This window comes from Myodes glareolus, chromosome 8, assembly GCF_982192425.1.
Source record: "Myodes glareolus chromosome 8, mMyoGla1.1, whole genome shotgun sequence".
NCBI classification, from domain to species: Eukaryota; Metazoa; Chordata; class Mammalia; order Rodentia; family Cricetidae; genus Myodes; species Myodes glareolus.
The window spans coordinates 34157430-34184852 of NC_142033.1; the positions used below are offsets into that span (position 1 = coordinate 34157430).

The window sequence follows — 27423 nt, forward strand, 5'->3', positions numbered from 1 at the left end:
TGTGGCTTACTGGTAATATCCTGGTATTTTTCTCCTTCAGCAGCTACATGGCGTCTCTTTGACTCTGTTCAAATTTCCTGCCTGTCCTTACTCTGATAAGTCACTGGCCAAAACAGCTTTATTCATCAACCAATAAAAGCAGCACATATACAGAAGGACCTCCCACATCAGTCAAGCAACGGCTTCTCCCCTGGAGCTGCTCAAAGACAGCATCTACAGGATATTTGAGGCCCCCACCTTGGGAGCAGCAGTGTGATTCTGCCCCCCAAGATCACCCAGGAGAGCTTTGCTCATTAAACCTGGATTTTAATTCAGCTTGATTTAGCTTATTACATTACCAGAGAAAATCACTACCAGGGATTTCAAAATACGTATCAGGTAGAGAGATAGGGGAAGATTTTGGAAGAGTTGAGGAAGGGGAAAGAATATGATCAAAATCTATTGTATGTATGTATGAAATTCTCAAAGAACAAATAAAGACATTTTGTAGAAAGCTGCCCAACATTGCCAACTTTCCTTGCCTGGTTATTATGTCATTCTTCTTATTAAAGAAGGTTCTCACTCACGTGAAGCTGAAACAAAGCACAATTTCACAGATCTATGAGCAAGGAGAATGAATTAGCAAAGCCCATCATTCATAGTGCTCCAAAGAAACAAAGCCAGGTACAGCACGGCTCTTACTTTCTCTACCGTCCTCCACCAGGCAGCACCCTGAGCAAGCTGGAGTGAGAAAAAAGCAGGACACCGGAGAGATCAGAGCCCGAGAGAGTAGACCCACCTGAAAGAAACCACAAGAATTACAAAGTTTGCAAAGCCAGGCACCTGCAGAGAAAATGTGGAAAACTGGGCATAAGCTCCACACATAATCAAGAAACTATTTGTAATTGATATCTGCCAGGAGAGGGGAAAATCCGTTTTCCTCAGTAGAGGGGCACTGGGTATATCAGCCACACTCCAGAATAGGCTCCATCCCTACAGTAGGGACTAGCATGAATCAGACTCTATATTTTTCTCATGGGTTATTTGTTTCTTGGTTTGTTTTAATAAAGGAAAAAATGGTGAAGTTGGATGGTTTGAGAGGTGGAGAAGGATTTGGGAGGACTTGGGGTCATGGCTCCGTGTTCCTCTAAGGAAGTGAAAGTCCCAGCCAAGTCGGGAAATAGGGAATTCTCAAAGATCCTGTTTCACTTGACAGTGAGTCTTCCAGAGCAGCCTGTACTGACAGAGGTAGAGCTCATGGGATGTCTTCAGGAACTTGGGTCAATTTCTTAACAGGATCCATTGACATGACTCACCCAAAAGCACATCAGATCTTTCTCTAGCGTAGACACCTCCAGGAACAAACTTAAAAGCTGTGCACCAGGCACAGAAAAATATTTCTAAAAGATACGTGATCGTGCTTGTGGTCATGGTTTCCCCAGGGTTTGTTCCTGAGTTCACAAGGTGTCCAAGTACTTGAGGCCACACGGACCCCGTGAAGACGGCCAGGACACATCCAGAAACAGCTGCTGCCCACGTACGCAGGTAAAGGAGACCCATGGCTGAAGCTGCTCCTGTTTGTAAGAAACAAGAACAAAGGAAAAATAGGATGAGAGACGCAAGAAAGGAGCAAAGATCATGGCATGACCAGTACTTAGTGGGTGAGAGCTGGAAACCTCAGGAGACCACTGATTGATGCTCAACTCCCAAGCAAACCAATGTGTAGCAGCTGAACGTGACTTATTCCTAGTCACAGCCCGGCAGTAGCACTTCTAGAAGTAGACAGTGCAGCAAATCTCAGATCAATGCTTGTTCTTTGGGAAGGGGGGGTCCCTTGTGGCATCAATGGCCCCCCCGAGGCATAGGCACCATCTGCATCAATTGGAGGAAGAGCCTCCCTGTGAACAAGCCTCTCCAGCAACACCAACAGACCCTACAGGCACATGCATGACCCATACCAGTTGGAAGAACAGACCCATAGGCACAAGTAATAACCACACTAGCCAGAAGAACTGGACAATACATTAGATCTAGGCACCCAAACTCCCACAAACTTCAGCTAAGACAACCCTACTCAACCTGACAACCAGTCAATCACCAGAACCCCTGGCCATTCAGGCCAAAAGACATTAAACAAAGCAGACAATAAAGGAACAAAAGACCCATCCAACAAGGACATCACAAGAATCAACATCTGCACCTATAACTACCACAAACTCAGACGGTAGATGGCAGTGCAAGAAAAATTCAACAGCATAAAGAGCAATGTGGCACCACCAGAGCCTAGTGGTTCTACAACAGCAAGACCTGAGCATCCCAGCACATATGAAGCAGAAGAACACAATCTTAAAAATAACTTTATGAAGATGATAGAGGCTCTTAAAGAGGGAATGAAAAATTCTCCTAAAGAAATCAAAGAAAAAACAAACAAAAATGGAAGAAATTAATAAATTCCTTAAAGATAACCAAGAAAGTCAGTAAAAAGCAACCAAGCAGGTAAAGGTAACAGTTCAAGACATGAAAATTGAAATAGAGGTAATAAAGAAAACACAAACCAAGGGAATTCTGAAAATGAAAAATCTGGGTAAAGATCCAAGCATAACCAACAGAATGCAAAAGATGGAAGAAAGAAACTCAGGAGCTGAAGATACAATAGAGGAAATAGATTCATCCGTCAAAGAAAATGTTAAATCCAACAAAATCTTGACACAAAACATCTAGGAAATCTGGGACACAATGAAAAGACCAAACCTAAGAATAACAGAGATAGAAGGAGAAGAATACCAGCTCAAAGGCATAGAAAATGTATTCAACAAAAATCATAGAAGAAAACTTTCCCAACCTAAAGAAGAATATGTCTAAGAAGATTTAAGAAGTTTTCAGAATGCCAAATAGACTGGATCCAAAAAAGAAAAAGGAAAAAGTCCTCTCACTACATAATAATCAAAACACTAAACATACATAACAAATAAAGAATATTAAGAACTGCAAGGAAAAAGGGAAGGGGGTTGGGTGGGCATTGCAGTAGCTAGCCTTACAATCTCCATGGTAATGGAAATTGAAATTATTTGTAAAATTAGAAATACATTCATTAAATATAACCGTCCAGATACAAAACAGCAGAAAACATAGGATTCATGTGGTTTCTAGAACATTCCTGCTAAGGTGCTTTCTAAGGAATTATTGTCCGTTGAAGTGCTGTCTGGAAGTATATGCACTGACTTCTCCAACCACACAGACCCGAGAGAGAACACAGCTAAGATCCCAGAGACAGATTCACGGCTGGAGCAACTCTACACTCTGTGCATCGGTTTTCCAGAGTCTTCCAGATGGGGACTGTGCATTCTACCCGATCCATGGCAAGCAGTTACTTAACCAATGTTGAGCCAATGTTAACCTTAAGTAACTAAGGTCATGCAACTTTCCTCCCATTTCCTGTAAAATCAGCCTTGATCCATCCATACTAGGCTTTACACAGACAATAGATGATAGATAGATAGATAGATAGATAGATAGATAGATAGATAGATACATACATACATACATACATACATACATACATACATACATGATAGATAGATAGATAGATAGATAGATAGATAGATAGATAGATAGATAGATAGATAGATAGATAGATAGATACTTTGTTAGTATTCTTCAAGATATCTACAGCAGACCCTTCACTGTTAGGGGCAATGATAATGAGACTTCAGGCCAGTTCTACATACCTGTCGCCCACCAGGCTAGTCCAGCGTCACAAAGCCTTGGCGAACCTGAAAGCATCAATCCACTGGCCAAGCCCAGCAGAACCACACCTCTGTAAATAAATGAAAATAAAAGACAAAATCAATACATCCATCAAGCATAGATCAGAAACCTATCTACTACCTCTGGCTATGTCCATTCATATCGCACTGTGGATATGAAACAATGGAGAGACTGGGAGCAGATGGGAACCAGTGCACAGAACACTCAAGGAGAGCGGATGGTGTGACTCAGTGAAGGGCACATGCCTAGCGTACGGGAGGGGTTAATGTGCAGTGCCAAAAATAAAATGAACAAAATAAAGCATTGAAGTAGCAAACAGTCTAACGCCAGTAGCCTCTCATGGTCAGTGTAGACAACAGTCTAACGCCAGTAGCCTCTCATGGTCAGTGTAGACAACAGTCTAACGCCAGTAGCCTCTCATGGTCAGTGTAGACACAGTGAATTCCCATCTCTTATGTTACAGCTCATAGCAGCCACTCGACATTTCGTATGACTCTGCTAAGGACCAAAGAAAAAGTCATTGGCAATGTTTGTTGTGAAATTTTCCTTTTCTTTCTTTATTCTCTCTCAGTTTTGCTTTTACCTAGTGTCTTCCTAAAATAAGCGACAGTTTGACAGTCTTATTTATTTTTAACTACCACAAGCTATTTCATTGTTTTGTTATTTTTATAAAAACTTTACAGGAGAAGAATTTAAAGTGGGCTGGAAAGATGTCTGGGTAGTTAAGAACACTTGTCATTCTTGCAGAGGACCTGGACTTGGTTCCTGTCACCCACATGGTGGCTTATGGACATGTGTAAGGGCCGTTGCAGATCTGACATCCTCTTCTGGCCTCTACCAGCATCAGGCACCCACACATTGCACAGATGAACATGTAGGTAAAGCACTCATATACATTTAAAAGTAACAATAACTGAAGTAAACATCAGTGGGAAATCCATTAGCAATGGGAGCTACAATGTTGCATTGCTTAAGTAGCTGGAACCTAACTTCAGACCCGGCACTCACTACACACCAGGCACTGTTTTAAGACTGTCACCTGTGGTGGTGGTGTTCACTCAGTCCTCTTAAGTTTATACCATTCTGTCCACCTGCAAAGGAGAACATAGGGAAGAGTCTTGGCTCTCCCAGTGACACTGAAATCTATGCCAACACACACACAATGCTGTCATCACAGGGGCTGAGAGGAATGACTAGCAGATGCCATGCCCACAGACAAGGGATTCCCCATGCTTCCCATGCAGGAATGTGGGGTCACTTCAATACAGCCCTCAATTCCCCTCAACTTTCCCACGATTCCCCAGTGCAGAGCAGACACTCTTCTGGCTCCTCCCCACAGCTAATGGAGCTGAACTCACCCAAATGGGTTAGGATCGGGCCCCGGATGAGGGTGACCACTCACTGCCCATCTGGAAACAATAGAGACCTCTCCAAAGATCCAGTGAGTGAGGAACATGAGGCTCCCAAAGGCAGCTCCTGGCAATAGCCAGCTATGTCGAGAAGCCACGCCCTTGGTGACTTCGCTGGGCTTCTTCCCCTCAGAGGTACTGTAGGAACCATCTAGAATTTAAAAAAAGGAAAGAGAGAAAGAAGAAGGGTAAAGAGTGTGCAGTGTGCATTTTCTGTTTCTACCAGACTTCTCTTCGTGGCTGGAAATAGTCAATGGCTTCAAGAACTTTCTAGAGGAGAGGGGATATTACATCTCTGAGAAGTTGAATGTGCCAGAGCTATCTGATGGGAGGGATCATTTCTGGCTAGCTATGGGGTGCTGGGAGGAAAGCAGGTAGAACTCACAGGCAAAACTTTTATCTAGAAAGCTGCTAAATACATGTGAAGGAAACAGAGTGAGAGAAATATGGACAGGAAAAAGAAAATTTCTGTCTCGGGAGAATAAGCATTACCCAATTGGAATGCAACATCCTAGCACCAAAGGCTTCTTTTCTCATAAGCGAACAGGGTCTCCCATGACCCCAGAGAAGCTAGGTAACAAGGAGAATCCTAAGAGAGACATATATGGATCCCCTGGGAAGGGGAAATAGACAAGATCGTCTGATAAAATTGGGAGCACGCAGGGGAGGGTATGGGAGGGAAAGGGAGGAGCGGGGAGGGGGGGGAAAACATGAGGGAACAGGATGGGGATGGCTGAGTCAGGGGAAGAACTGAGAGGGAGAGCAAGGAAAGTAGCTTTGGGTCCTGTCCTGGAACTAGCTCTTTAGACCAGGCTGGCCTCGAACTCACAGAGATCCTCCTGCCTCTGTCTCCTGAGTGCTGGGATTAAAGACTTGTACCACCACCACCACCTGGTGGAAAGAAATAATTGATGGACCATTGTGGAGCTAGTGAGAAACCTGGCACTAGGAAAATTCCCAGTAATCCACAAGGATGACCCCAGTTAAGACCCTTAGCAATAGTGGAGAGGGTGCCTCTCTTGATTACAGGGGAATTGGCCTTCCCTTGTAATCAGATTGATGACTCCCTTAATTGTCATCACAGAACCTTTATCCAGCAACTGATGGAAGCAGGTGCAGAAATCCACAGCCAAGCACTGGATTGAGCTCCCAGGATCCAGCCAAAGAGAGGGAAGAGTGAGAATATGAGCAAAGGGGTCAAGATCATGATGGGGACACCCACTGAAACAGCTGACCTGAGCTAGTGGAAGCCCACTATCCAGATGGATAGCAGGGGAACCTGCATAGGACCAAACTAGGTCTCCTGAATGTGGGTGACAGTTGTGTGGCTGGGGCAGTCTGTGGGGCCACTGGCCGTGGGACCAGGATTTATCCCTCGTACTTGAACTGGCTTTTTGGAGCCCATTCTCTTTGGAGGGATACCTTGCTCAATCTAGCTAGATATGGGGGGGGGCTTGGTCCTGCCTCAAAGTGATGTGCCAGACTCTGTTGACTCCCCATGGAAAGCCTCACCCTTTCTGAGGAGTGGATTGGGGGTGGGGTGGGTAGAAAGTGGGGAGAGCAGGAAGAGAGAAAGTGGGCACTGGGATTGGTATGTAAAATGAGAAAGGATTGTTTTAAAAATAAATTTTTAAAAAATAGTATCTCATCAAACTAAGAACCCAGAATCCCGACTGCATGTCCATGAGTCTCGGCTGTATGAGCCCCTTACATGATTCAGTTCATCTTTGCCAGTGTCTGAGGTCTGCAGTGTTATGAATCCCATTTCACAAATTAGAATCCAAGCCCAAAGAGATCAACTAACTGGTCCAAGATCACACAGCCAGTAAAGAGAAACTGACAGTGACTAAGGCAGTGTGCCTCCTTAACGAAGTGTCACGCTGGCCTGGTCCTGTGTGCTGTGTGACTAGAGACTCTCGTCAAAGTCCCAGCTTCACACACTAAATTGAGGGTATAGGAGGAAGGACTGGCAGGAGAATGTCTTTGTACCCACACAAAGAGCCTACTGGAGAGATGCTTTGCGATTTCACGAAGGCATCTATGGGACAGGAGGCAGCCCTGGGGTCTGCCTCTGGGACTTTGCTGAGAAGAAAAGCCATTTTGACAGGAGCAAGGTCAGAGAAAAAAGTGGGCAGAAAGCTATGAGGAGGAGTAGGGGTGGGAGCGAGCAGTAGGGATGGAGAGAGGTCAAGGATCAAGCTGAGAGTCCAGAGAGAAGGGGTCACCCGAACTGTGTTTATTGAATGAAAGATGGTCAGCTGGGGTGTCTCCAGCCCCTAGGACCCAACACATCTTCAAATAGAAAGGCAAAGAACACGGGCTGTGTTCAAATCCTGGAAGGGTCTGAGGTTTGGAAATAATGGCATGGGGCAGAGGGATGCTGAGAAAGGAGACTCCCATCCCAGACCAGGCAGAGAAATGGAGAAGACGGCGGTGAACTGAGCTGAAGTACAGGATCTGCTCGAGTCCCCGATGGACACACGGGCACATCCTGCCCATGGTTCTGTCATTATTTTCTGTCACTCGTGTATGCATTGCCAAGGAACCAGGGCAATCTGCCTACATAACAGCCATAACAGTCCACTGTCTGTGTCCATTACTGCTCAACAAGAGGGAAAGCTGACCTGGAGCCACAGTGCAGAAAACTATTTTATAAGCTGTCTTAGAGCTAGGGGTTTAGCTCAGTTGGTAGAGTGCTTGCCTAGCATGAATGAGGTTCTGGGTTTGATTCCCATCACCACTGAAGAGAACATTCCTTTTCAGATGTGCTACAGGTGAGAGCCAGATGCCACCAGAGAGAAGATCCCCAGATAAACTGACTATACCCTTACCTGTGCCAATGCAGTCAAACATAGCTATGACGCTCAACGTCAGGATCACTCTGTTGGACATTGGATAACTCCAAATCGGGTTCAGTGATGTGTACCATATCCGGAGGACAACAAGAAGCATGTGTCCCAGAATGAATCCCCAGAGTTTGAGGTACCTGGAAGTGGAAGTAGTTTATTGAAGACTTTAAGTGTGGATTCAATATATTATACCCACTGTGGATTTACTTCACAGAATATGGCTCTGCAATTGTGTTTCTGGTCATCTTCAGGGATGTCCTTGACTTACTTAGCCTTTGTAGAGTCTGGTACCTAGGCAACTTACACTAATTTTTCTAACAAAATATTTTTATTAATTATTTTGGAATTTAATGCACCCTGGTCACACTTGCTTCCCACTCCTCCCAGGTCCACCTCTCACCCTTGTGCCCTCCTCCTCTGCTGTGGAATAATCCTTTTGTACATTGTGAAGATGTGTTACTCTCATTGTTAATTAAGAGCTGACTGGCCAATAGCTAGGCAGGAAGAGATGAGGCAGGAGACCCAAAGGGAAAGGATGCTGGAAAGAAGAAGCATGGAGTCACGGGGAGTCACCAGGAGATGTGGAGAGACACAAGATGAACATGCCATGCTGGAGAAAGGTACCACCACGTGGTAGAGCATAGATAAAAAAATACGTAAGAGCTAGTTAGTAACATGTCTGAGCTATTGACCAAGCAATTTTAATCAATATTAAGTTTATTGGGGAGCCAGCAGTCCCAATAAAAAAAAACTCCACTTACACTCCCTCTCTCTCTCCCCAAAACACCACCAAGTTCAATTTCTGTTGCCCAGAAGACCAGTGAGATGCCTTAGCAAATTAAGGCACTTGCTGCCAAACCTGGCTACCTCAGTTCAATTCCCTGGGACCTACATAGTGAAAGGGGAGAACCAACTACTGAAAACTGTCCTCTGGATTTCACACATGCATGTACACACACACACACACACACACACACACACACACACACTCGGTCCCTAGTACCAAGAATAATCTTAACAAAATAAGATTGATAGCAAGTATTTGCACCTTTACTTTCTGTAGAGGAAAGGGGACTTTTACAAGGCTCTGTGGAAGGGAAAACTGCCTGAAACTAATGGTCAGAACTTTGCTCTGGGAACTGGTCATACCTGCTTATCTACGGGTACCTAAGACATGAGTCATACCTTTGCAATCCACTTCCTGTCCACCAGCTCACAGCTTGCACTATCAGCGAAGAAGACACACCAAGCGCAAGGACCACCAATCGAAGCTTGGCATTCGGAGCCTCAAAAGAGGCTATGCTGCCTACAAACAGAGAAAGGAGAAATGAGCCAGCAAGCATGCCCTGGCACCTAGCAGTCTGCATTTGATAAACTTTATGTCTGGTGTAGTCTTTACCTTAAAGAAGATAGAACTAAGAGATACCTATCATCATCATCATCATCATCATCATCATCATCATCATCATCTATGCCCTGGCAATGCTTAAGCATGAATGAGCAGCCCATTTATAGAGTTCTCCAGTTGTTTCTATCCTGGGAAATCCTAGATGCTAGTGTTATTGTCATACCCAGGTTCCACAGTCTTTCCTTATGCCGTCTATCCAGCATTTTGGGGCCTTTCTCTTCACCTTATCCCCTGCACTCCTACAAGCAGTGCTGTCTTCGGGTATCTGCCGTCATTCATTCTCATGATATGGCCAAGTATCTCAAGCGCCCTTGCCGTATCCTGTAGTTTCCTTCCTTCTGAAGATGGAGATGTTTCTTCATGTCATTGTTGCACAGCCTGTCTCTTCATGTGACACCCAGAATCCTCCTGACACACGCCGTCTCAAACACACTCAGCCGCTGTTCTGAGGAGCCTTTCATTGTCCAGGTTTCAGAGTTGTAAAGAAGGCAGCTCGAGACAAGTGTCTCATGGACTTGTAATTGTGTTGTTGTCGTTGTGTGTCTCTCGCTGACCAAACCATTCCTAGTGCCTGGAATGCAGCCCTCGCTGTCCCTGTCCACCTCTTGACATCTGAAACAGTTCCTCCTTTGAACTGAGGCTTCCTCCCAGATAGATAAAGCAGACTGTTTGCTTGAGGCTCTGATTCTTTACTACAATGTTAACATTCTTATGTGCCTTCCCCATGTGTTGTTCTCAATCTTCTCCATGTTTGCTTTTATATCAAGGTTTCCACTGACTTCCACCGCTCTGTTTACCACAGCCTGCAGCTCCTTTGGACTTTCAGCAAGCAGTGCTGTATCGTCGGCGAAACGTAAGTTATTGATTCGCACATCACCTATCTGCATGGCCATCTCCTCGTCCTCCAGGGCTGCTGTGCCTCTGTTAGTTCCAGGAATATATTAAAGAGCAGTGTTGAGAGGCCGCATCCCTGCAACACTCCTACGGTTGTCTTAAACTGATCGCTTAGTTCTCCGCAGATTTGACTGGCGCAAAGGTGTCTTTATCGACATTGTCTAGTATTCTCATGATTTTCTCTGGGTACCTGTAGAACCTCACTGTTTCCCAAAGTCTTTTCCTCCAAATGCTATCAAATGCCTTTCTGAAGATGATGAGGAAATATTAAATATCGACAGGAGCGAGATAGAGGAAGCTATCAAGAGAGCGAAAGGCAGGAAACCCCAGGAGTGGACGACATCACGGTAGAGGAGCTGGAGGCGGCTACCATAGACTCAGGGGCTGGGGCGCTTCTCAGATTCGTCGGAGAAATGGGAATATAAATCCATGGAATGGAAGCACTCAGTCATAATTCCCATCCACAAGGACAAGCAGGACTCCTCGAGTTACAGGGACATCAGTTCGTTGTGCCATAGCAGCAAGATCTTCTCCTCCATTATGCTGCAAAGGAGCAAGGGAAGAACAGAGGAAATCCTAGCAGAGGCCCAGTGTGGATTCAGAGCTAACAGGAGCACATTGATCAGATCTTCACTTTGAGGTAACTGGCAGAAAAATACGAAGACTTTGGAAAAGACTTATATGTCTGCAACATCGGCTTGTACAACAGATACCCATAAGCATTCTTAATTTGTGTTCATTTGGGTTGGATTCTCACATGAGGTCCATCAGATTAGAATACACCACTCAGTAGCTTTCTGGCACATTCGCAAACTGTCAGCTATCCCCACTAATTACAGACCATTCTCTCCACACCCAAAAGGAATCCCCTCCTCATCAGCATCACTCCCCGCCCCCCATCCCCAAGAGACCACTAACCTGTCTCCATGGGTTCTTCTGTAGAATCTTACAGTATGTGACCCTTTCTGGCTGGCCTCTTTCTCTCAGCATAATGCTTTCAAGGTGTGTCTATATTGTTGCCTAGATTAGCCCTTCGTTCTTTTATGACTAAATAACATTCCATTGCAGAAAGAAACTCTATTTTGCTATCCACTTGTCAGGTGATAGGCATTGCTTCTGTGTCTGAACTTTCGTGAATAACGCTGCTATGAACTCGTGAATGCAGGTTTCTATATGAACACAGGCTTGCATTTTTCTAGAGTGCATGACAAAGTGTAGAGCTCGGCTTACTATCCGAGGTCCTGCCAAACAGTTTCCCAGGGCAGCCAGGCCACTTTATAATTTTTCGCATTTCCATCAAGTGAAAGCTCAGTTGTTCTGTGTTTTTGCCAGCACTTTGTATTGTCTGGTGTTTTTTTTTTTTTCTCTTTATTTTAGCTATCCAAATGAGTCAGAATAATCCAGGTCAATGAGAGTAAATTCATTTCCTAGTGAGTCTTTGTCGCCGTTGCTTCTGAACCCTAGTTCTAAAAACGCAAGCTCATCACCTTCATGGGGAATCTCAGAACTGGCTGCACCGTGCTCTGCCTTCTTCAAGGACAGGGAGAGCAAAGGGCTGGTCTGCTTTCCGAGGGACTCCAAACACTGATCCTGAAAATGTGACATGTCGGCTCCCACACGGATCTGCCCAGGGTAGCTCACCAACAAATGCCATAAGAAAGCCCAGAGAGGCCTATCGGGTACAACAGGAGGATAAGAAGTCCGAACTGTCAGCTACAACTCCAAGCAGATTTTAGCTCACAGTTTTCCTTTCTAAATCTATTAATGATACTCCCTTTCTGTGGCTGCGTAGCAGTCCGAGTTTCACAATCACTGATTGTTTAATCAACCCCTTAGAGATGATGTTCGGGCCATTTCTGTACTACCATGACCACGATCCCTGCAATGATTCTTACGTTCAACATATCATGTACCTGTGGGTGTAGCTATAGGGCACAGCCCTGTAGTGGGGCTGCTGGGGGAAAGGTCTGTGCTGTTAAATTGGCCTCCATAAAGTCTGTGCTGGTTTATATACCCGCCAGCCGTGCACGAGCACCCTTACAACACAGTGTTATAGTTTTCTCTGCCAATCCATTTGTGAAGTCATACATATGTGTGCATCATTTATGTTCTGTTTTGTTATCTTAATTTCTAATTCATTTATTGTGTGTGTGTGTGAGTGTGTGAGCACACACCTGCTCACACAAGTCAATGCCATGTGTAGAGGTGAAAGGACAAGCTGTGGGCATTGAGTCCCTGGCCACTGTGTGGGACGGAGGATAGAACTCAGGTCATCAAACTCGACAGAAAGGGCCTTTACCCACCGAATCATTTTAATGGCCCAATTTTATTGTATTTTAAAGAACTAATGGTATTTCCGTTCCAAAAACTGCATATGTCTTCAGCTGATTTTCTAGTCCATTTTTTAGTCTTTTATTTTTGGCTTCCTGAAACTGTATGGGAACCAGCCCTTTGGGTAGCAGCACTACCAATAGTTTTCAGCCACTGTTTGGTCACTGGCTGTGATGTTTCAGATACATATTTCTCATTTCTTATGCAATACCGTTGGGTCATCTTTCTCCACACTTCTAAGTTTTGTCATAGCTGGCCTGTTCTCCAGTGCACCTGTCCGCTCCTTATTCTCGTGAATTTTAGGTTTTTCCAGTTAAGGTGGAAAAAAGAAAAGGATTGACACGGTATAGTTTTCCAATTTCACTACATTTTTTTCTGAGGGGATAGTAAGGTGATTTTTGAATGTTAATCATTCCCCACACAATGAATGGTCTACACCATTTTCCTTTTGGCTAACAGAAGAATTTCAGACGCTCAGATCTTACCGACAGTGACGATCCTCAGCAGAGCGAGTGTCCACTTCTTATTAACGAGTTTCCAGATTGGAGGAATTATTAAGAGTATCGGGGAGAGAAACGCGACGCCAAACAATTCCAGCCCGGTGAGCTCCAGCGTTTGCAGGGGAAAGTAATAGATCATGGGTCCCAGCCCATGGTAGAGAGACCAAGAGACATAGCCTAGAAAGATATTTAAGAGAGAATGTGACTTTGGCGTTGTCCCTGGGGGCAGCCTGCACTCTCTGGCTTCAGCTAGGTGCTGCGCACAGACTCCTTCCCCTACCCAGCAGGCAGGGTGGAGCATGCCTGTTATGAATCCGCCATCATCCCTCGTTTGTTCCCATAATCATGTCATCATGCAACCATGTCTATGCCTGTAGATAATTCCTCCAGTCAGATGTCATAGGCTGGACCATCTGATAGGACACTGGCTTCCTGTCAGGGCTCAGGGTGATAAAATTCTCTCACCTAATTTGACCCATACATAGGTAAAGCTAAAGAAGGAGTATTCCTTCCACCTATCCCAACCTACACCCCTAAAGCCCCGTCATCAGGCAACAGAATTTTCTTGTGAGTAGACCATCCTAAACCAGACCTTCCTGGGCAGGGCTGGGGAGTGGAACAGATCTGAAGTTAAAGGCACCTCTGTGGGCACAGGCTGTGATCTTAGGCAATAATGATAATTAAAACCGTGACACTTGCCATGTACCAAGATCAACTGTTTTTTGTTTGCTTGTTTGGTTGGTTCTTTGGTTTTATGACACAGGGTTTCTCGGTATAACAAACAACCCTAGCTGTCCTGGAACTTGCTTTATAGACCACTCTGGCCTTGAACTCACCGAGCCTGCCTCTCAAGGGCTGGAATTAAAGGCGTGCCACCATGTCCAGCTTGAGCTGGGTTTTAACCAGATGTCTTGTTCCTCACATAACCCATGTCCTATGTGTGAATAGATAAGCCTTATGCTTGCTCTTACCAAAGCCGAAACAATTGGTGCGAAACAAAACAACAGAAACTCCTGAGAACTGGAAAGTCCGGGGATTGTTTGGCGCACCTGTGTAGTAAAAGTCACCGGGAGCTAAGATCCCAGCAGCCTGCCTCCTCTGAGAACTGTTAGCCAGAGCCCTTCACTTTCTCCCGCCCCTTCTCAGCCTCGGGTTGTTAAACTGAATCACACCACCTCACAGTTCTCAGAATAAGACCAAACCTCCTGGAGGAACTTAGTGTAGCCTCCCGAGGAACAAAGTGTGAGTCACTTCACACCTCCCAATTTTACAAGGCACAGGGGTGAGGGGGGGAGAGCAGAAAAATGAGTTTCAGCCTCTCCTGAGAGCAAGCTGCTCCCTGAAACTCTCGCTCTCAGGAGAGCTCACTCCCCAGGCCAGACGTATGCTTGCTCAAAATGAACTACAAGACCTGGCCATGTCCCAAAAGATTCCCTGAGAACCCAGGGGTTTAAGTATCCATCTCCCACAGAGCCAGAACACTAAATCCTCAGTACATCGTGCAAAACTTCTAAGTGAGCCTAGGAGACTAGAAACAGACGGGTTTTTTTTTTTTCTTTTACAAACACAGTAGTATACTCACAGCTACCAAGACCACTTTGAGCAGGGGGCCAGGGCAAGAGACGGCAGTTACTCCGGATGCTCATTCACCTACTTCCCCCGGGGAGCCCTTTCCTAGGGAAAGTTAAGTCCAGTACTAAACTGTATTGAGGGAAACTTAAAGGTTACGATCCGGAGCTGCACGAGATCAACGTAAAGAACTCTCCAGGCCACGCCAGGGAGCCGTGGGAGCTGCGGAACCCCAGCCTGGGAACCTCCATCTGGATCTGAACTCCCTCGCTTCCACCCAGAGCGCGATAAGCATCTCCACTCCCGGCGCCGGCCTCTTCTGTGGGTTCTGTCGCCCCGGCGGGGAACAAGCCCAATCAGCCTGCGCCAGGACGGCCTCGACTTACCCAGAAGTGTCTCCCCAGCGATTGCTCGCCACAGGCCTGGCATCGCAGCGGACACCTGGAAAGCCGCGAGGACTGTCCCTCCGAGCGCTCCGCGCTCCCTGCCGGGTCCGCCCTGCCTGCTCGGTGTCCCCGAGTGGCACACGGGTCTGAGGCGGCCGCAGGAGCCCGGGCAGGGTGCGGCGCCTCCTCCCTGGCACACCTGTGCGCCGCCCCGCCCGACGCCACCTGTATTTTCAGCGCTGCTGGGGACGCACCACCCCAGTGCAACCTGCGCGCTCCAAACGCGCCGTCCACCCCAAACCAAATTGCCGGAAAAGTCCCTATCCCACTCCCATCCCACAAGAGAATGTCTGGAATATGGAGCAGTTGCCGGGTTCTCGGAGCAAGGGAACAACCCAGATCGGTGATGCCACTGGGGTCTGGGGATGCAGAGCGATTGGTAAAACAGTTGTCTCACGTGCACCAAACCTTGAACTCATCCTCTGCGCCTTATAGACAGGGCGTGGTGGTTTAGACCTGAAACCCCAGCATTTAGGAGATGGAGTTCAGAGAATCGTGGGTTCAAGAACATCTTCCACTTTGTTGGTAAGCGGGTTAGATTCCCGGATGTTGCAGCTCGAGTCTTAAAAAGAGAGTTGGAAAGCCACACCCAAGCAGGGAGCAGTGCAAACCTCCATCCTCTTCAGATCAAGGTGACTCCACGCCGCCACCTGCCCTCATTGCCTGCTTTTAGCTTTGGTAGTAAACACAGCTCAGGAACTGTCAGTTGCATTCTGGAGGGTGGAGGGGAACAGAAACGGAAGAAGTTCCAAATAATGGAGCAGGTGAACTATGACGGGGTACCTAAAATTTAGAAGAGAAATAGCTCCAAGTGGTCATTGTTACAAGTGCACAGCAACTTTGAACTAAGGGCTACAAACCGCTTATGAAAATACAGAGATAGCCGGATAAATGAACAGAATAGATAGAACCTCCAAAAACCTCTCATATGGCATCATGATTTTTCATAACCTTGACAAGCCAGTTACACAGGACAAAGGAAAGCTTTCCCAGCAGATGACCACAGGACAGTTAACTACCCACGTCGGAAAGGATAAAGTTGTACCCCTACTACACACAGTCTACAAAAGCCAACTTATACAGCCTCAGAGACTGTAGTTGTTTGAATAACAATGCCCCCACTCCCAGCAGGCAGGCATGGGTATTTGAATACTAGGTCACAACTTGGTAGCAGCTGTTTGGGAAGATCACTGAGGGTCGGCTTTGAGCGCTCATAGTCTCTCCCCATTTCCAGACTGCTCTCTCTGCTTCAGCTTTCCTAGTGAAGACGTGATCCCTGGGTTTCCCATTCTGGCTTCCCAGACATGCCTCCTCCTCACGATGGACTCTCACTCTGGAACTATAAGCCCAAATAATAAGCTCTTCCTTGTTTCCATGGTCACAGTCCATTTCCATGGTCACAGCAACAAGAACACACCTAATGCAAAGACCAAAAAGTAGATCGAACCATGAATCCTTCTAATAAAACAAAAAGAGCAAATCCTCATGGGTTTTCACTTCAGAGCCAAAGGTCCAAGAGACAAGGGAGAAATGATACATGAATCGGATGTCCACTGAGAGTAAAAGCTTTGAGCCAGGTGCAGCCCTGTGAACCTGTGGTGGGGAGGTAGTGAGGCAGGCTGAAGGAAGGTCCTAAGCCCAGGAGGTCCTGCGGGCCTTTGCAACAAAGCAAACCTTCATCTCAAAAATAAATAAAAATAAACCAACAAAAAAAATAGAAATATTTTTGCTTCAAAGGACTGAAAAGAGGGCTGATAAGAGAGCTCGATGGATAAAGGGTCTCGCCACTGGGCTTGACCACGGGAGGTCTCTTTGGGACCCACATAATAGAAGGAGAAAACTGCCTCTTACAAGCTGTGCTCTGACCCCCACGGCACTCTCATGCCTTGGCATAAGTCCTCTCTCTCTCTCTCTCTCTCTCTCTCTCTCTCTTTCTCTCATGCACATGCGTGCAGGCGCACACACACACACACACACACGCACACACACACACACACGCACACACACACATGCACACACACGCACACACACACACACACGCACACACACACACGCACACACACACATGCACACACACACACGCACACACACACACGCACACACACACACACACGCACACACACACACGCACACACACACACACACGCACACACACACACACGCACACACACACATGCACACACACACGCACACACACATGCACACACACACACGCACACACACACACACGCACACACACACACACGCACACACACACACATGCACACACACACACGCACACGCACACACACACACACACACAGGTAATATCTCTGAAGAATGTAAAAAGAGAACTGAGTGCAACTTAATGATGAAGCTTGTTCTCGGCACACCCCAGGTCCTGAGTTCAAACCCCAGCAAGAACATATACAGACACACCTGGGTCTGGGGGAGGGTGGATAACCAGGAAGGCAGAAAATGCTCCTAAGCTCTGTGTGTTCCAGGTGTCTAGCTCCAACTCCACTTACAGAGGTGTTTCCCCTGCATCCTCCTTCTGTCTCACTGAAAGCTATCCAAGGGTTGTCTGACTCCGGATATTTCGCGTAGATAGATTCATACAATGAGCACATGGCCTTCCACCTCTAGCCAGAAGTCCTCAGGCAGCACGGTGAAAATAGGATGCTGTTTTAGAAAAGCTGTTGGTGGTGTTGATTGCTTTGTCAGCTAGAAAACAAGCAGGGAGGGTTGGATGATCCCTTCCACGTTGACTTCAGATGCTACTGCATAGGGATGGCGTGTCTTAGAAAACAGGCTATGGACTGGGTGCAAGTTTCCCTCAGGGGTGCAGTTTTGTCAGTCTGGGAATGTGCTGAATCTCAGGGCAGTGATTCTGAATGAGCCATGTCTCTGTTACAGCATGGGGCATGGCCAGCACATGGCAAGCAAAGGTGAAATTCTCCTGCAACTCTGCAGACAGCCACCACCAGAGCGCTCTCGGGGGTTGGGCTCAAGGTCCTCTTCAGTAATGGCTGGATTCGTAACTAGGCAGGGAGTGTTAGTCATTCATAAAAAGAACTGAAACACTGGTACATGTTCCAACAAGGATGGATCTGGAAAGCATCACGCTAAGGGAAAGAAGCCAAGCACCATGGGACACATGTGATTGGGCTCAATTACAAGAACTGCCTAGAGCAGGGAACCCCTTGAAAGCAGAAAACACCATGGCAGTGAGTGGCGTCTAGGAAAAGGGGGGCACTGGGAAGAAACTGACTGACAGATAAGGCTTTTCTTCTAGGGGTGATGAAATATTTTGGAGTTAGACTGTCGTAGGTGCATAGCGAATATCCAAAGCCATTTAACTTCACCCTTTGAGAAGACAGATTTAAGGGTATACTAATTTCGCCTCAATTAAATAAGATCAGGCACCTGGTGTCCTGCTTGTGATGTAAATGTATTAACAAGCTGTGGAGGCACGTACAGTCTCGGCACTTGGGGGGTAGAGACAGAAGGGCAAGGAGTTCAAGGTCATCCTCACAAGGTCATCCTCAGCAACTATAGAGTGAGTTCAAAGCCAAACCGAGAAACGTGAGACCTTAGAACTCAAGAGTTAAAAACAACAACAACAATAAATGTTTAGGTTGAACAAAGGAAATGAAAGGACTTTCTCAAAAAAAAAAAAAAAAGATACACAGGAGCCCAGTGAACACGAATGTTAAAGGTACTTCCGGGGGGGGGGGGATCCACTTCACACTCACTATGGAATTCTGATTAAAAAAATAAGTCAGATAGTATCATATGCTGACAAGGGTGTGGAGGAAATGGAAAATGGTACAACTACCTTCTGTTGGTTTCTCAATTCAACTCCAAGATATAAGCATGGGAAGGGGCAGTGTTCAAATGCACAGACGTTCACAGAAGTGTTGCTGGCGGCCCCAAATGGAAGCTAGCCAAATGTGCAACCACTGACTACAGTGGTATATCCCATACAACAGAACACTATTCAGCAGTGAAAAGGCATTGCTATATCCAATGGCATGGCTGAATCTTGAAACTGTTTTAAGAGAAAGAAGCCAGTCATTATTTTTAAAAAAATCCTTTATTTTATGTATACAATCCTATTTATGAGAATGAATAGGCAAATTGAGGGAGACTAAAATTAGCTTAGAAGTCACTCGGGGCTATTGAGGAAGGTGGAGAAGGAAATGGATTAGTGAGTCCAGTTTCTCATAGGCCAGATAAAAATGTTCTAAAATTAGCTTGTGGCCGGTAACTTCACAACTGTTGGTGTGCTGACAGCTCTTTCCTGTGCATGTTAAACCAAGCATCTGAATCACACGGGATGAGAATTACATTTCCAAAAGGGGCTTTGCAGTGTTTTTGGATGAGGCTGCAGTCGTTGAACGCCAGGCATTCTCAGCAAATGAAGAACTTCAGCAATCAAAGACCTCAGACCCTGCACTGTCCTGCCTTGGCGCCTCCCTGGTTTCTCTCTGTGTGCGTTACAGATACACTGACAAATACTTAACTACCGAGGAAAGGCAGGAAGGGTTTCCTGGGGCTCATGCTCTGAAGTCGAAGGTACAATCCATGATGGCCGGGGAAGGCATGGCTATGCTGCCGTGCGCATGTGTTGCATCCCCAGGCAGGAAGCAGAGAGAAGCGAAAGCTCGCGCTCTGCTCCCTTCCTCCAATTCACTTCAAGACTCAAGCCCAAGGGACGGCCCCGCCCACAGGGTAGGTCTCCCTGTGCCACTTAAGCCTCAGAACACCCTCAGAGATGCATCTTGAGGTTTGCTTCCTGGGTGGCTCTAATTATCCAGTTGGGTTGACAGTGAAGATCAGTTTTCACATGAAATGAAATAAAATTAGCTTAGAAGTCACTAAGATCTGAGCCCTCTGTCTGTGGGCGCTTTGCTAGGACATCGTCAAGGTTGTCTCGTTTCTTACACTCTGTTCCTGTTGCTGTTATTAGTCCTCGTCTCATTTCATTCTCGTTAACACTTCTATGGCAGCTCACCACAAGCACTTCTGGAAAAGGCAGTCTATCTGTGAGGCCAGAAAGGGAATGGGAAATCTTGGCGAGCAGCTGTCAATCTCTGCTGCAAAAGTCTACTTTGTTGAGAGCTATTTTGAGGCTTAACTGGATAAAAAGCTAAGGCCGGCAGTGCAGCACCTGCAGTGTTCACAGAACGCATGGGGTGGGTGGGTGGGTCACGTGTTAAGCCTCCATGATGCCTGGCATAGTGCAGGGGAGGTATTGGGACAAGTCTGGCGAGCTTCTCAGTACCTTCTTTACCCTGTGCATATTTTAATTGCCTTCTTGAGGCTTTCTGTAATTGGCATTCTTCCAACGGCAGATTCAACAACAGTACTCGGGAGATGAAGAGGCATTTCATCATCAGTCCCCACCCATCTCCAGAGGGAGAATAGGCAGTCCTCTTTGTGGTTCTCCAGCCTGTCCCTTCACGGCACATGGTGGGAAAGTTCCCAGTGGCTTCTGAGGCTTTCCCATGTCCCTTGAATGGGTAACTGAGTTACTGGGTCCACAGCAAGTTAATTATGAAGCGGCCTGTAATTTCCTTGCTAGGTATCATACGTTAAATAGAGGGCTTGGATGAACTTTTAATTACCTGGCTCGGCACCTCGTCCTATTGCTATTTAACTGGAGAGATTAGACAGTGTTTACACCCGACGCACAGGATGTGAGTTATTCTGCTGCTGATATCAGCCATGTTCAGCCCAACCTGCACAGTGTGTGCGGGCAGTGATGTCAGGTCACTGTTGCTGCTGCTACCTCGATTTTCAGGATTCGTTTGCCTCGCATTTAATTCCCAAGGCCTTACTGGCTCACGTCTGGGCAGAACCTCTTTTTCATCCTGAAGTTGTCATCTGCATTCTTACATTGCCTGGAAAGAAACAAAGTCCCTTCCAGCCAGGCCAGCTGCTTCCTCCTCCCCTAATTTGTAGAGCATGACCACATGAAGTCCAGTCAGAACACACTGAGACTATTTTTCTTTCTATCAGAAAACGAGATCTCTGGTGTGAGCCAGCACTGGGAGCTGCGATAAAGATCTGGTCTCCTGGTGAGAAACAAAAATGCTCAGAAGAGCCTCCTCCTCCTCCTCCTCCTCCTCCTCCTCTTCCTTCTTCTCACCACCACCACCACCACCACCACCACCACCACCACCACCACCACCGCCACCACCACTGCGGTAGTCCAGGCTCACTTAGTTTGTAAAGGCACCCGCACTACTCCAGGAAAAGATCAATTCCTGGTTGACTTTGAGGTTTTGCTTTTGGCTTGGGCAAGTTTTACTCACTTATTTTAATGATTTGTTTTTATTTCAATGTACACTGGTATTTTGCCTGCATGTATGCACACGTGGAGGTGTCAGTTCCCTAGAACTGGAGTTACAGACAGCTGTGAACTGCTTTGTGGGTGCTGGGGATTGAACCCAGGTCCGTGAGAACAGCCCGCACCCTTACCACTGAGCCATCGTTCCAGCCCCTCACGTGCTAGTTTGCAATGACTTACACCTGGGTGTCCCTGGGAGCCCGTGCACCTTAGGTCAGTTGCAGCAAGAGTCGTCACTGTGAAGCTGAGACCCAGGTGAAAAAGCAGCCTCCTCCCGCCTGTCTCATGGAGGCACCACGTGGTTTTCGCTCCCAGTCTGTAAACCCAGGTGGGTTCACTACACAGCACACAACCAGTACTCAGCGCTGACCTGGCCTGCACTAAGCCAGAGATTCTGTCTCCACCACTGCTGAGGATAGGGGGCAAGAGGCAGCAGAAGAAGAAAGAAAGGAAAAAGAATAGAAGCAAGCAAGCAAACCCGGTGCTCTAGCTTTCCTGAGTAGAGCAGTCCTGGGGCTTCTGATGTGTCCTCTAAGAGGAAAAACCCAGGAAGAGGCCTTGCAGGCCTGGATGCACACCCTTAAAGTAGATGTTGAGACCCCATCTCCCTTCTGCTCTCTTTCTCTTTGGCCACCTTGCACCCAGCTGTCTCCCCACAAGCCTGAGAGCAAGGGAGTCACCAAACTGTGGGCTCCACCCTCTAAAGCAGTGACCACAGAGACCTTTTCTCTCTGCAAGTGGATTCTCTCCAGGAGTGCGCTGCGGGAACAGAAGAAAGCTGACTAAATCGGGCAGTGTCCTCCCAAAGAGGCAGAGAATGTCTGGGGAAAAGAAAGGAATTGGGGGTGCCTTTCTTACACACACTTACAGCTCCTTTGGTTCCAGTTCCTAGCTGATTGGCAGTTATTTAATCATTAGCTTTGATTGCTCGCCTTTATTTGCTTGAGGATTTTCTAATTGTTGTTGGCTTTCACTGTTTGCCTAATATATTGAGAGTGTTTTCTTATGGCACTAGATGATCCTTTTCCATATGTTTTTAATGTGTAGTAATTCCATGGCATAGTAACATATAATTTACTCAATTACCTTCCCCCCACCACACACACACTTTGAAGTCTATTATTTACAGCGATGCAATAAACACATTTCCTAACTAGAAAACACTAACCCTTCTTTGTCGCCATGCAGATCACTCAAATCAAAATCCGCAGGTATCCCACCTCCACCAGCGAATGAAACCCATCCTCCCCACATGCTGTGGAAGAAGATGAAGAGGAGGCTTGGGTGGAGGACACAACCAAGGAGACGCAGAGGTGCAGAATGAATGAAATCAACGAGCATGCGAAAGTTCTGACTCTTGAGGGTGATTTGGAAAGAACTGTAGAAGAGTGTGTCAAGGTCCTGTTGAGTTCATTAAGAAAAAGAAAGAAAACGGCATTAATTCATCTGATAAAGAAAGCATTGCTGAGGCAGAAAGGCCAGATGTAGAGGCCACGGGACCTCTTGTTTTGATTGACATTCTCTTTAATGAGAAGCTAAGAGAGCAAATCAAGACACACAGGCACCATTTCCTAAGATTTTGTCATAACAATGAAAGACTCAGTGGTACAGTGATATTTCAATTGTATTTTAATAAATAGAGACTGCCTGAAGATCAGAGAGTAAGACAGCCCCACTGGTCAGCCTTTCAGCCAGGCAGTGGTAACATATACCCTTAATCCCAGTAGCTACAATAGTTGCCATAGAAACCAGGCGGTGAATGCCTTTAATCCCAGTGGTGCACGCCTTTAATCCCAGCCCTAGAGAGGAACATAAAACGGGAGGAAACAGCTCTCAACACAGTCTCATTCTGAGATTCCCGGAGGCAGGATCGCCATTTCAGACTGAGGTCGCGGTAAGAGCCAGTGGCTGGCTATTTTGCTTTTCATATCCTCAAGTTGAACCCCAATTTCTGTCTCTGAGTTTTTATTAATCATGCTTCACAGTGGAGCCTTCCTCTTGGTCTGGAATGTGTGCTAGCGATGCATCAGGCTCAGCTGATCTCCAGGATGCCACACATCTTGAAGGAAATGTACAATGCAGACCCTTCGGAAGAGGTCATCACCAGCTGGTTGGAAAGGGCCTCTAAGAAATATGTCTCAAAAGAGACTCATGGCAAACCAGAGCCACTTATCAAATGGTCGAATGTGAAGGGCCGCATCCACATGCCCCATTACAAGATGGCACTGGCATCCGGTTTCACCGCCAGGTGAACGCACATGTGCTAGGTAACTTTCCACTGCTGTCCCCGCCTACTCCCGAGGCTTGGATTGGCAGCGGACCAGTCCAAGGGTGACACGTCCGAAGCAAGGACTGCTTCCTATATAAAGGAGGGGTTCCCTCATTTAGGGGTCCCCGGCCATGTTAGCTGATGCTCTCTCTCTCAGGACGCATTAAAGCTATTTCTGCAGAAGAATCCTAGTGTCCCGCGTGGTTCTTGCTGGCGAGACGATAGCATGGGACAGTTGAAGAAAGCAGAAGAAGAACCTTCTGGTTTTAAGGAAGAAGATGAAAATATTGAGGTAGTATATCCGAAGACTGCTACTGTACCAGTAAAACTGTGAAGTCTGACAAGAATAAAGACGTTGACAGCAATGCTGTTTAAAAGGGTGGATGCAGCTTAGCTTAACAGTGGGATGCTGCAAACTTTTCCCCATTGTCAGCCAGAAGCGCAGCATGGATGTGCAAGAGCTGAAGTGACTTGACACCATGGACGCACTTGTTACCAAAATGCTGTTCCTGTGAGTAGTCTATAATTAAGGCCATGGGAAATCTAGGGAGTCCGTTCATAGCAGTGAGCAATTGTAGTCTGCTTATTTATTGTGTGTTTCTTTTGGAAAAACTATAGTAGACACATTTGGATCACATTTATAGAGGTATAAAGAATAAAGAACCCTTCCTTCTTCCTTCCTTCCTCCCCTCCCTTCCTTCCCCCTTCCTCCCTACCTTTCTCCCTCCTCTCCTCCTTCCTTCCCTCCTTCTCCCCTCCTCCCCTCCCTCCCTCCCTCCTTCTTCAGTTGCTTTTGTTAGGTCTTCTGTCACAGCACTGAGAAGTAACTGCAATATCTAGCATCTCCCTGGGGTCTTACGTGACTACTTGGCACACACTGCAGAGAGAACAGTGCACAGAGGAGGTTACAAAGCTTTGCTTTTCTCCTCCTCATTCCTCTTCTAGATAAGAGATGGTCCTAAGGAGTGGCTGAGACCCAAGGGAAAGGACACACAGATTCTTGAACCAGAAAGTGAGTCTGCTGCAGGGCTCTGACCAAGGACTGCAGAGACGTGAGTCAAGGTTGGCGTGATAGCTCAGAAGGCTGAGTGGGTAAAGATGCTGGCCAACAAGACTGAGGAACTCAGTTCCATCCCCAGAACCCACATGATGGAGGACAGAACCAACTCCTGCAAGCTGCCCTCTGACCGCCACATCACATAAGTAAATAAACGTAAGTTTAAAAGTGTTTTTGAGGAAAGAGAACCAGCCACAGCATCTGCCAGAGACCCTCTCCCCTGGAAGGTGAGGCTGCCCCAGGGGTTCATTCCCTGAGAGCTGACCAGGGAGATCCATCCAGGCGGGATCCAGTCTTCCCACCCCTAGAGTCCTCAGATGTCCACATGAGATTATGTGTGCGATCACCACACTCTGGAAACAGGCGAGTGTGGGACAATTGTTAAAGAGTGGAGCCTTAAAGGCAAAGCAAACTGTGTTTGGAATCTGGCTTGATCAGTAATTGGTTTAGGGCTACATTTCCAAAAACAATAGCCAAGAAAAAGGCTGTGCAACCAACCAGAGCAGAAATGTTCTCTGCATGGGGCGCCAGATGCCATGCTCACCCTGCTGCTATGTCTTGGCTGGGAACAAACTTCTGCTGCCAGCACCAAAGTCATTGTCCCCACACCCTGCTGATGTGGGACTTCTCTCTGTATGCTGTGAATATCATTGGTTAATAAAGAAGCTTCTTTGGGCTTATGGCAGCCCAGAATAGGGCAAGGTGGGAATTCCAAGCAGATAAAGAAGGAGAGAGTAGGTAGAGTCAAAGAGAAACCATGTAGCTGCCGCAGGAGACAGATTCCAGACACAGGTACCAGTGAACCATGAGCCTTGGGGTAAAATATAAAATAATATAAATGAGCTAATTTACGATATAAGAGCTAGCTAAAAAGACGCCTAAGCTATTGGCCAAGCAGTGTTGTAATTAAAACAATTTCTGTGTGATTATTTTGGGTCTGGGCAGCCAGGAAACGAATGAGCAGTCTCTGCCAACACCCTGCCCTTTGTAGTCTCTTTCCGTCCCTCCCCCTCTCCCTTTCTGTCTTTTGAGATGAGGTCTCAGTATGTACTGGCTGGCCTAGAACTCTTCATGTAACCCTGGTTAGCCTTGAACTTGCAATATACTTACCTCAACTTCCGAAATACTGGGATTATGGGCATACACCACCACCCCACATCTAGCTTAAGCTACCATTTCTACCATCTCTTCCAGAGAGGGTGGGTCAGTGTAGGTCTCTAGGAAACAGGCCAAGGCAGAATTAGAAGCAGTAGAGATTTTTAGGGAAAGTATCTATGAGAGGGGTGGAGCAGAAGTAAGGACAGGGCCTGTGTGTTGAGTGTGGGGATGGGGTGGAGGGTGTTCAACCATAATGCTGAATGACTAAACAGACTGAATGAAGAAAAGGCAGAACAGAACAAGCCTCTGATCTTCATGACCTCTGAGTTCTCTGCAAAACTGAGCAGGAGAGTGGCCTTGCTCTAGGAGGAGCCCTCTTTGCCATTTCACTGAGTGCCATTCTCTAGGCACAAGGGAGACCATGGTGAGTCTGAAGTGGGAGCCAGAGGCTGGAAGTGAATCCGAGTCCTTGTACATGTCTTGGAGACACATCAAGGGCACACTGTTATGATGACCTCACTGGATGGTGAACACATAGAGCCCCCCTAGCGTGTGGTTATGTAGCCCCCTAGTGCATGGCTATGTAAGGATACCTAGAGAGCCCCCTAAAGTATGACTGAGTAGGGCATACCTATAGAGCATGTCAATTTACTACATACTTGCAAATGTTCAGAACATGGGATATTTCAAAACACATTTGTCTTGAATCGGTACCAAAAGTATCCTTAGTTTCTATGTTTCTCAGTGTCTTAGTTAGGACTTTATTGATGTGATGAGACACCATGACCAGGCAACTCTTATAAAGGAAAACATTTCATTGGGACTGGCTGACAGTTTCAGAGGCTTAGTCCATTATCATCAAGGCGGGAAGCATGGTGGCATGCAGGCAGACATGGTGCTGAAGAAGGAACTGAGAATTCTACGTCTATATCCACAGGTAGCAGGAAAAGACAGTTACACTGGGTCTGGCTTGAGTATTTGAAACCTCAAAACCCACCCCCCAGTGACACACTTCTTCCAACAAGGTCACACCTCCTAATAATAGTGCCACTCCCTATGGGCCTATGGGGGCCATTTTTATCCAAACCGCCCCACTCAGTTTTCAGTATAAATTATTTCTGATACAAATCACAGACCCAACAGAAACCTTTAAAAATGCAGCCAAACAATTCTCAAATACTCTTTGACACTAAGATGGGGGATTTAACTAGAAGAACATTATACAGGATGCTGCATTTATTGTTGACTCTGTATTAGGGAACACCTGATATCTCACACAACGAAGACCTTGTGATGTAGAAACATGAGGATGTTACCAGAGCCATTTAGACAGAGGTGACGATTACAAAGCCTCGCACAGCTTCAGGGGATATGGGTGGACACTTGTGCTCCAGATAACGCCACAATGCAGTTTCTCCCCAGTAGATCTTCAGCTGGTGTGAAGCAGTTCACAAGGAGGTGTTCCAGGGGTCCACTCTCTACTCCCAGCAGCAAGACACAGGGGCTAAGGAA

At 46.6% G+C, this 27423-nt stretch overlaps 1 protein-coding gene and 1 pseudogene across 1 annotated transcript in view; one reads left to right on the forward strand and one right to left on the reverse strand.

Moving 5' to 3' along the window:
* Window positions 1–15265, reverse strand: part of Cwh43 (cell wall biogenesis 43 C-terminal homolog) — a 45919-nt gene extending 30654 nt beyond the window's left edge. Inside the window, exons 1-7 of the mRNA XM_048415017.3 lie at window positions 15094–15265; window positions 13124–13315; window positions 9191–9311; window positions 7988–8142; window positions 5106–5307; window positions 3708–3796; window positions 1296–1553 (exon numbers count right to left, since the gene is read on the reverse strand). Coding sequence (XP_048270974.3) covers window positions 1296–1553; window positions 3708–3796; window positions 5106–5307; window positions 7988–8142; window positions 9191–9311; window positions 13124–13315; window positions 15094–15136 — 1060 coding nt within the window. The 5' untranslated portion in view covers window positions 15137–15265. The remainder of the gene's footprint in view (window positions 1–1295; window positions 1554–3707; window positions 3797–5105; window positions 5308–7987; window positions 8143–9190; window positions 9312–13123; window positions 13316–15093) is intronic.
* A 234-nt stretch (window positions 15266–15499) lies between these two features.
* On the forward strand, window positions 15500–24131 carry LOC125387577 (eukaryotic translation initiation factor 5-like; annotated as a pseudogene).
* Window positions 24132–27423: the final 3292 nt, after the last annotated feature.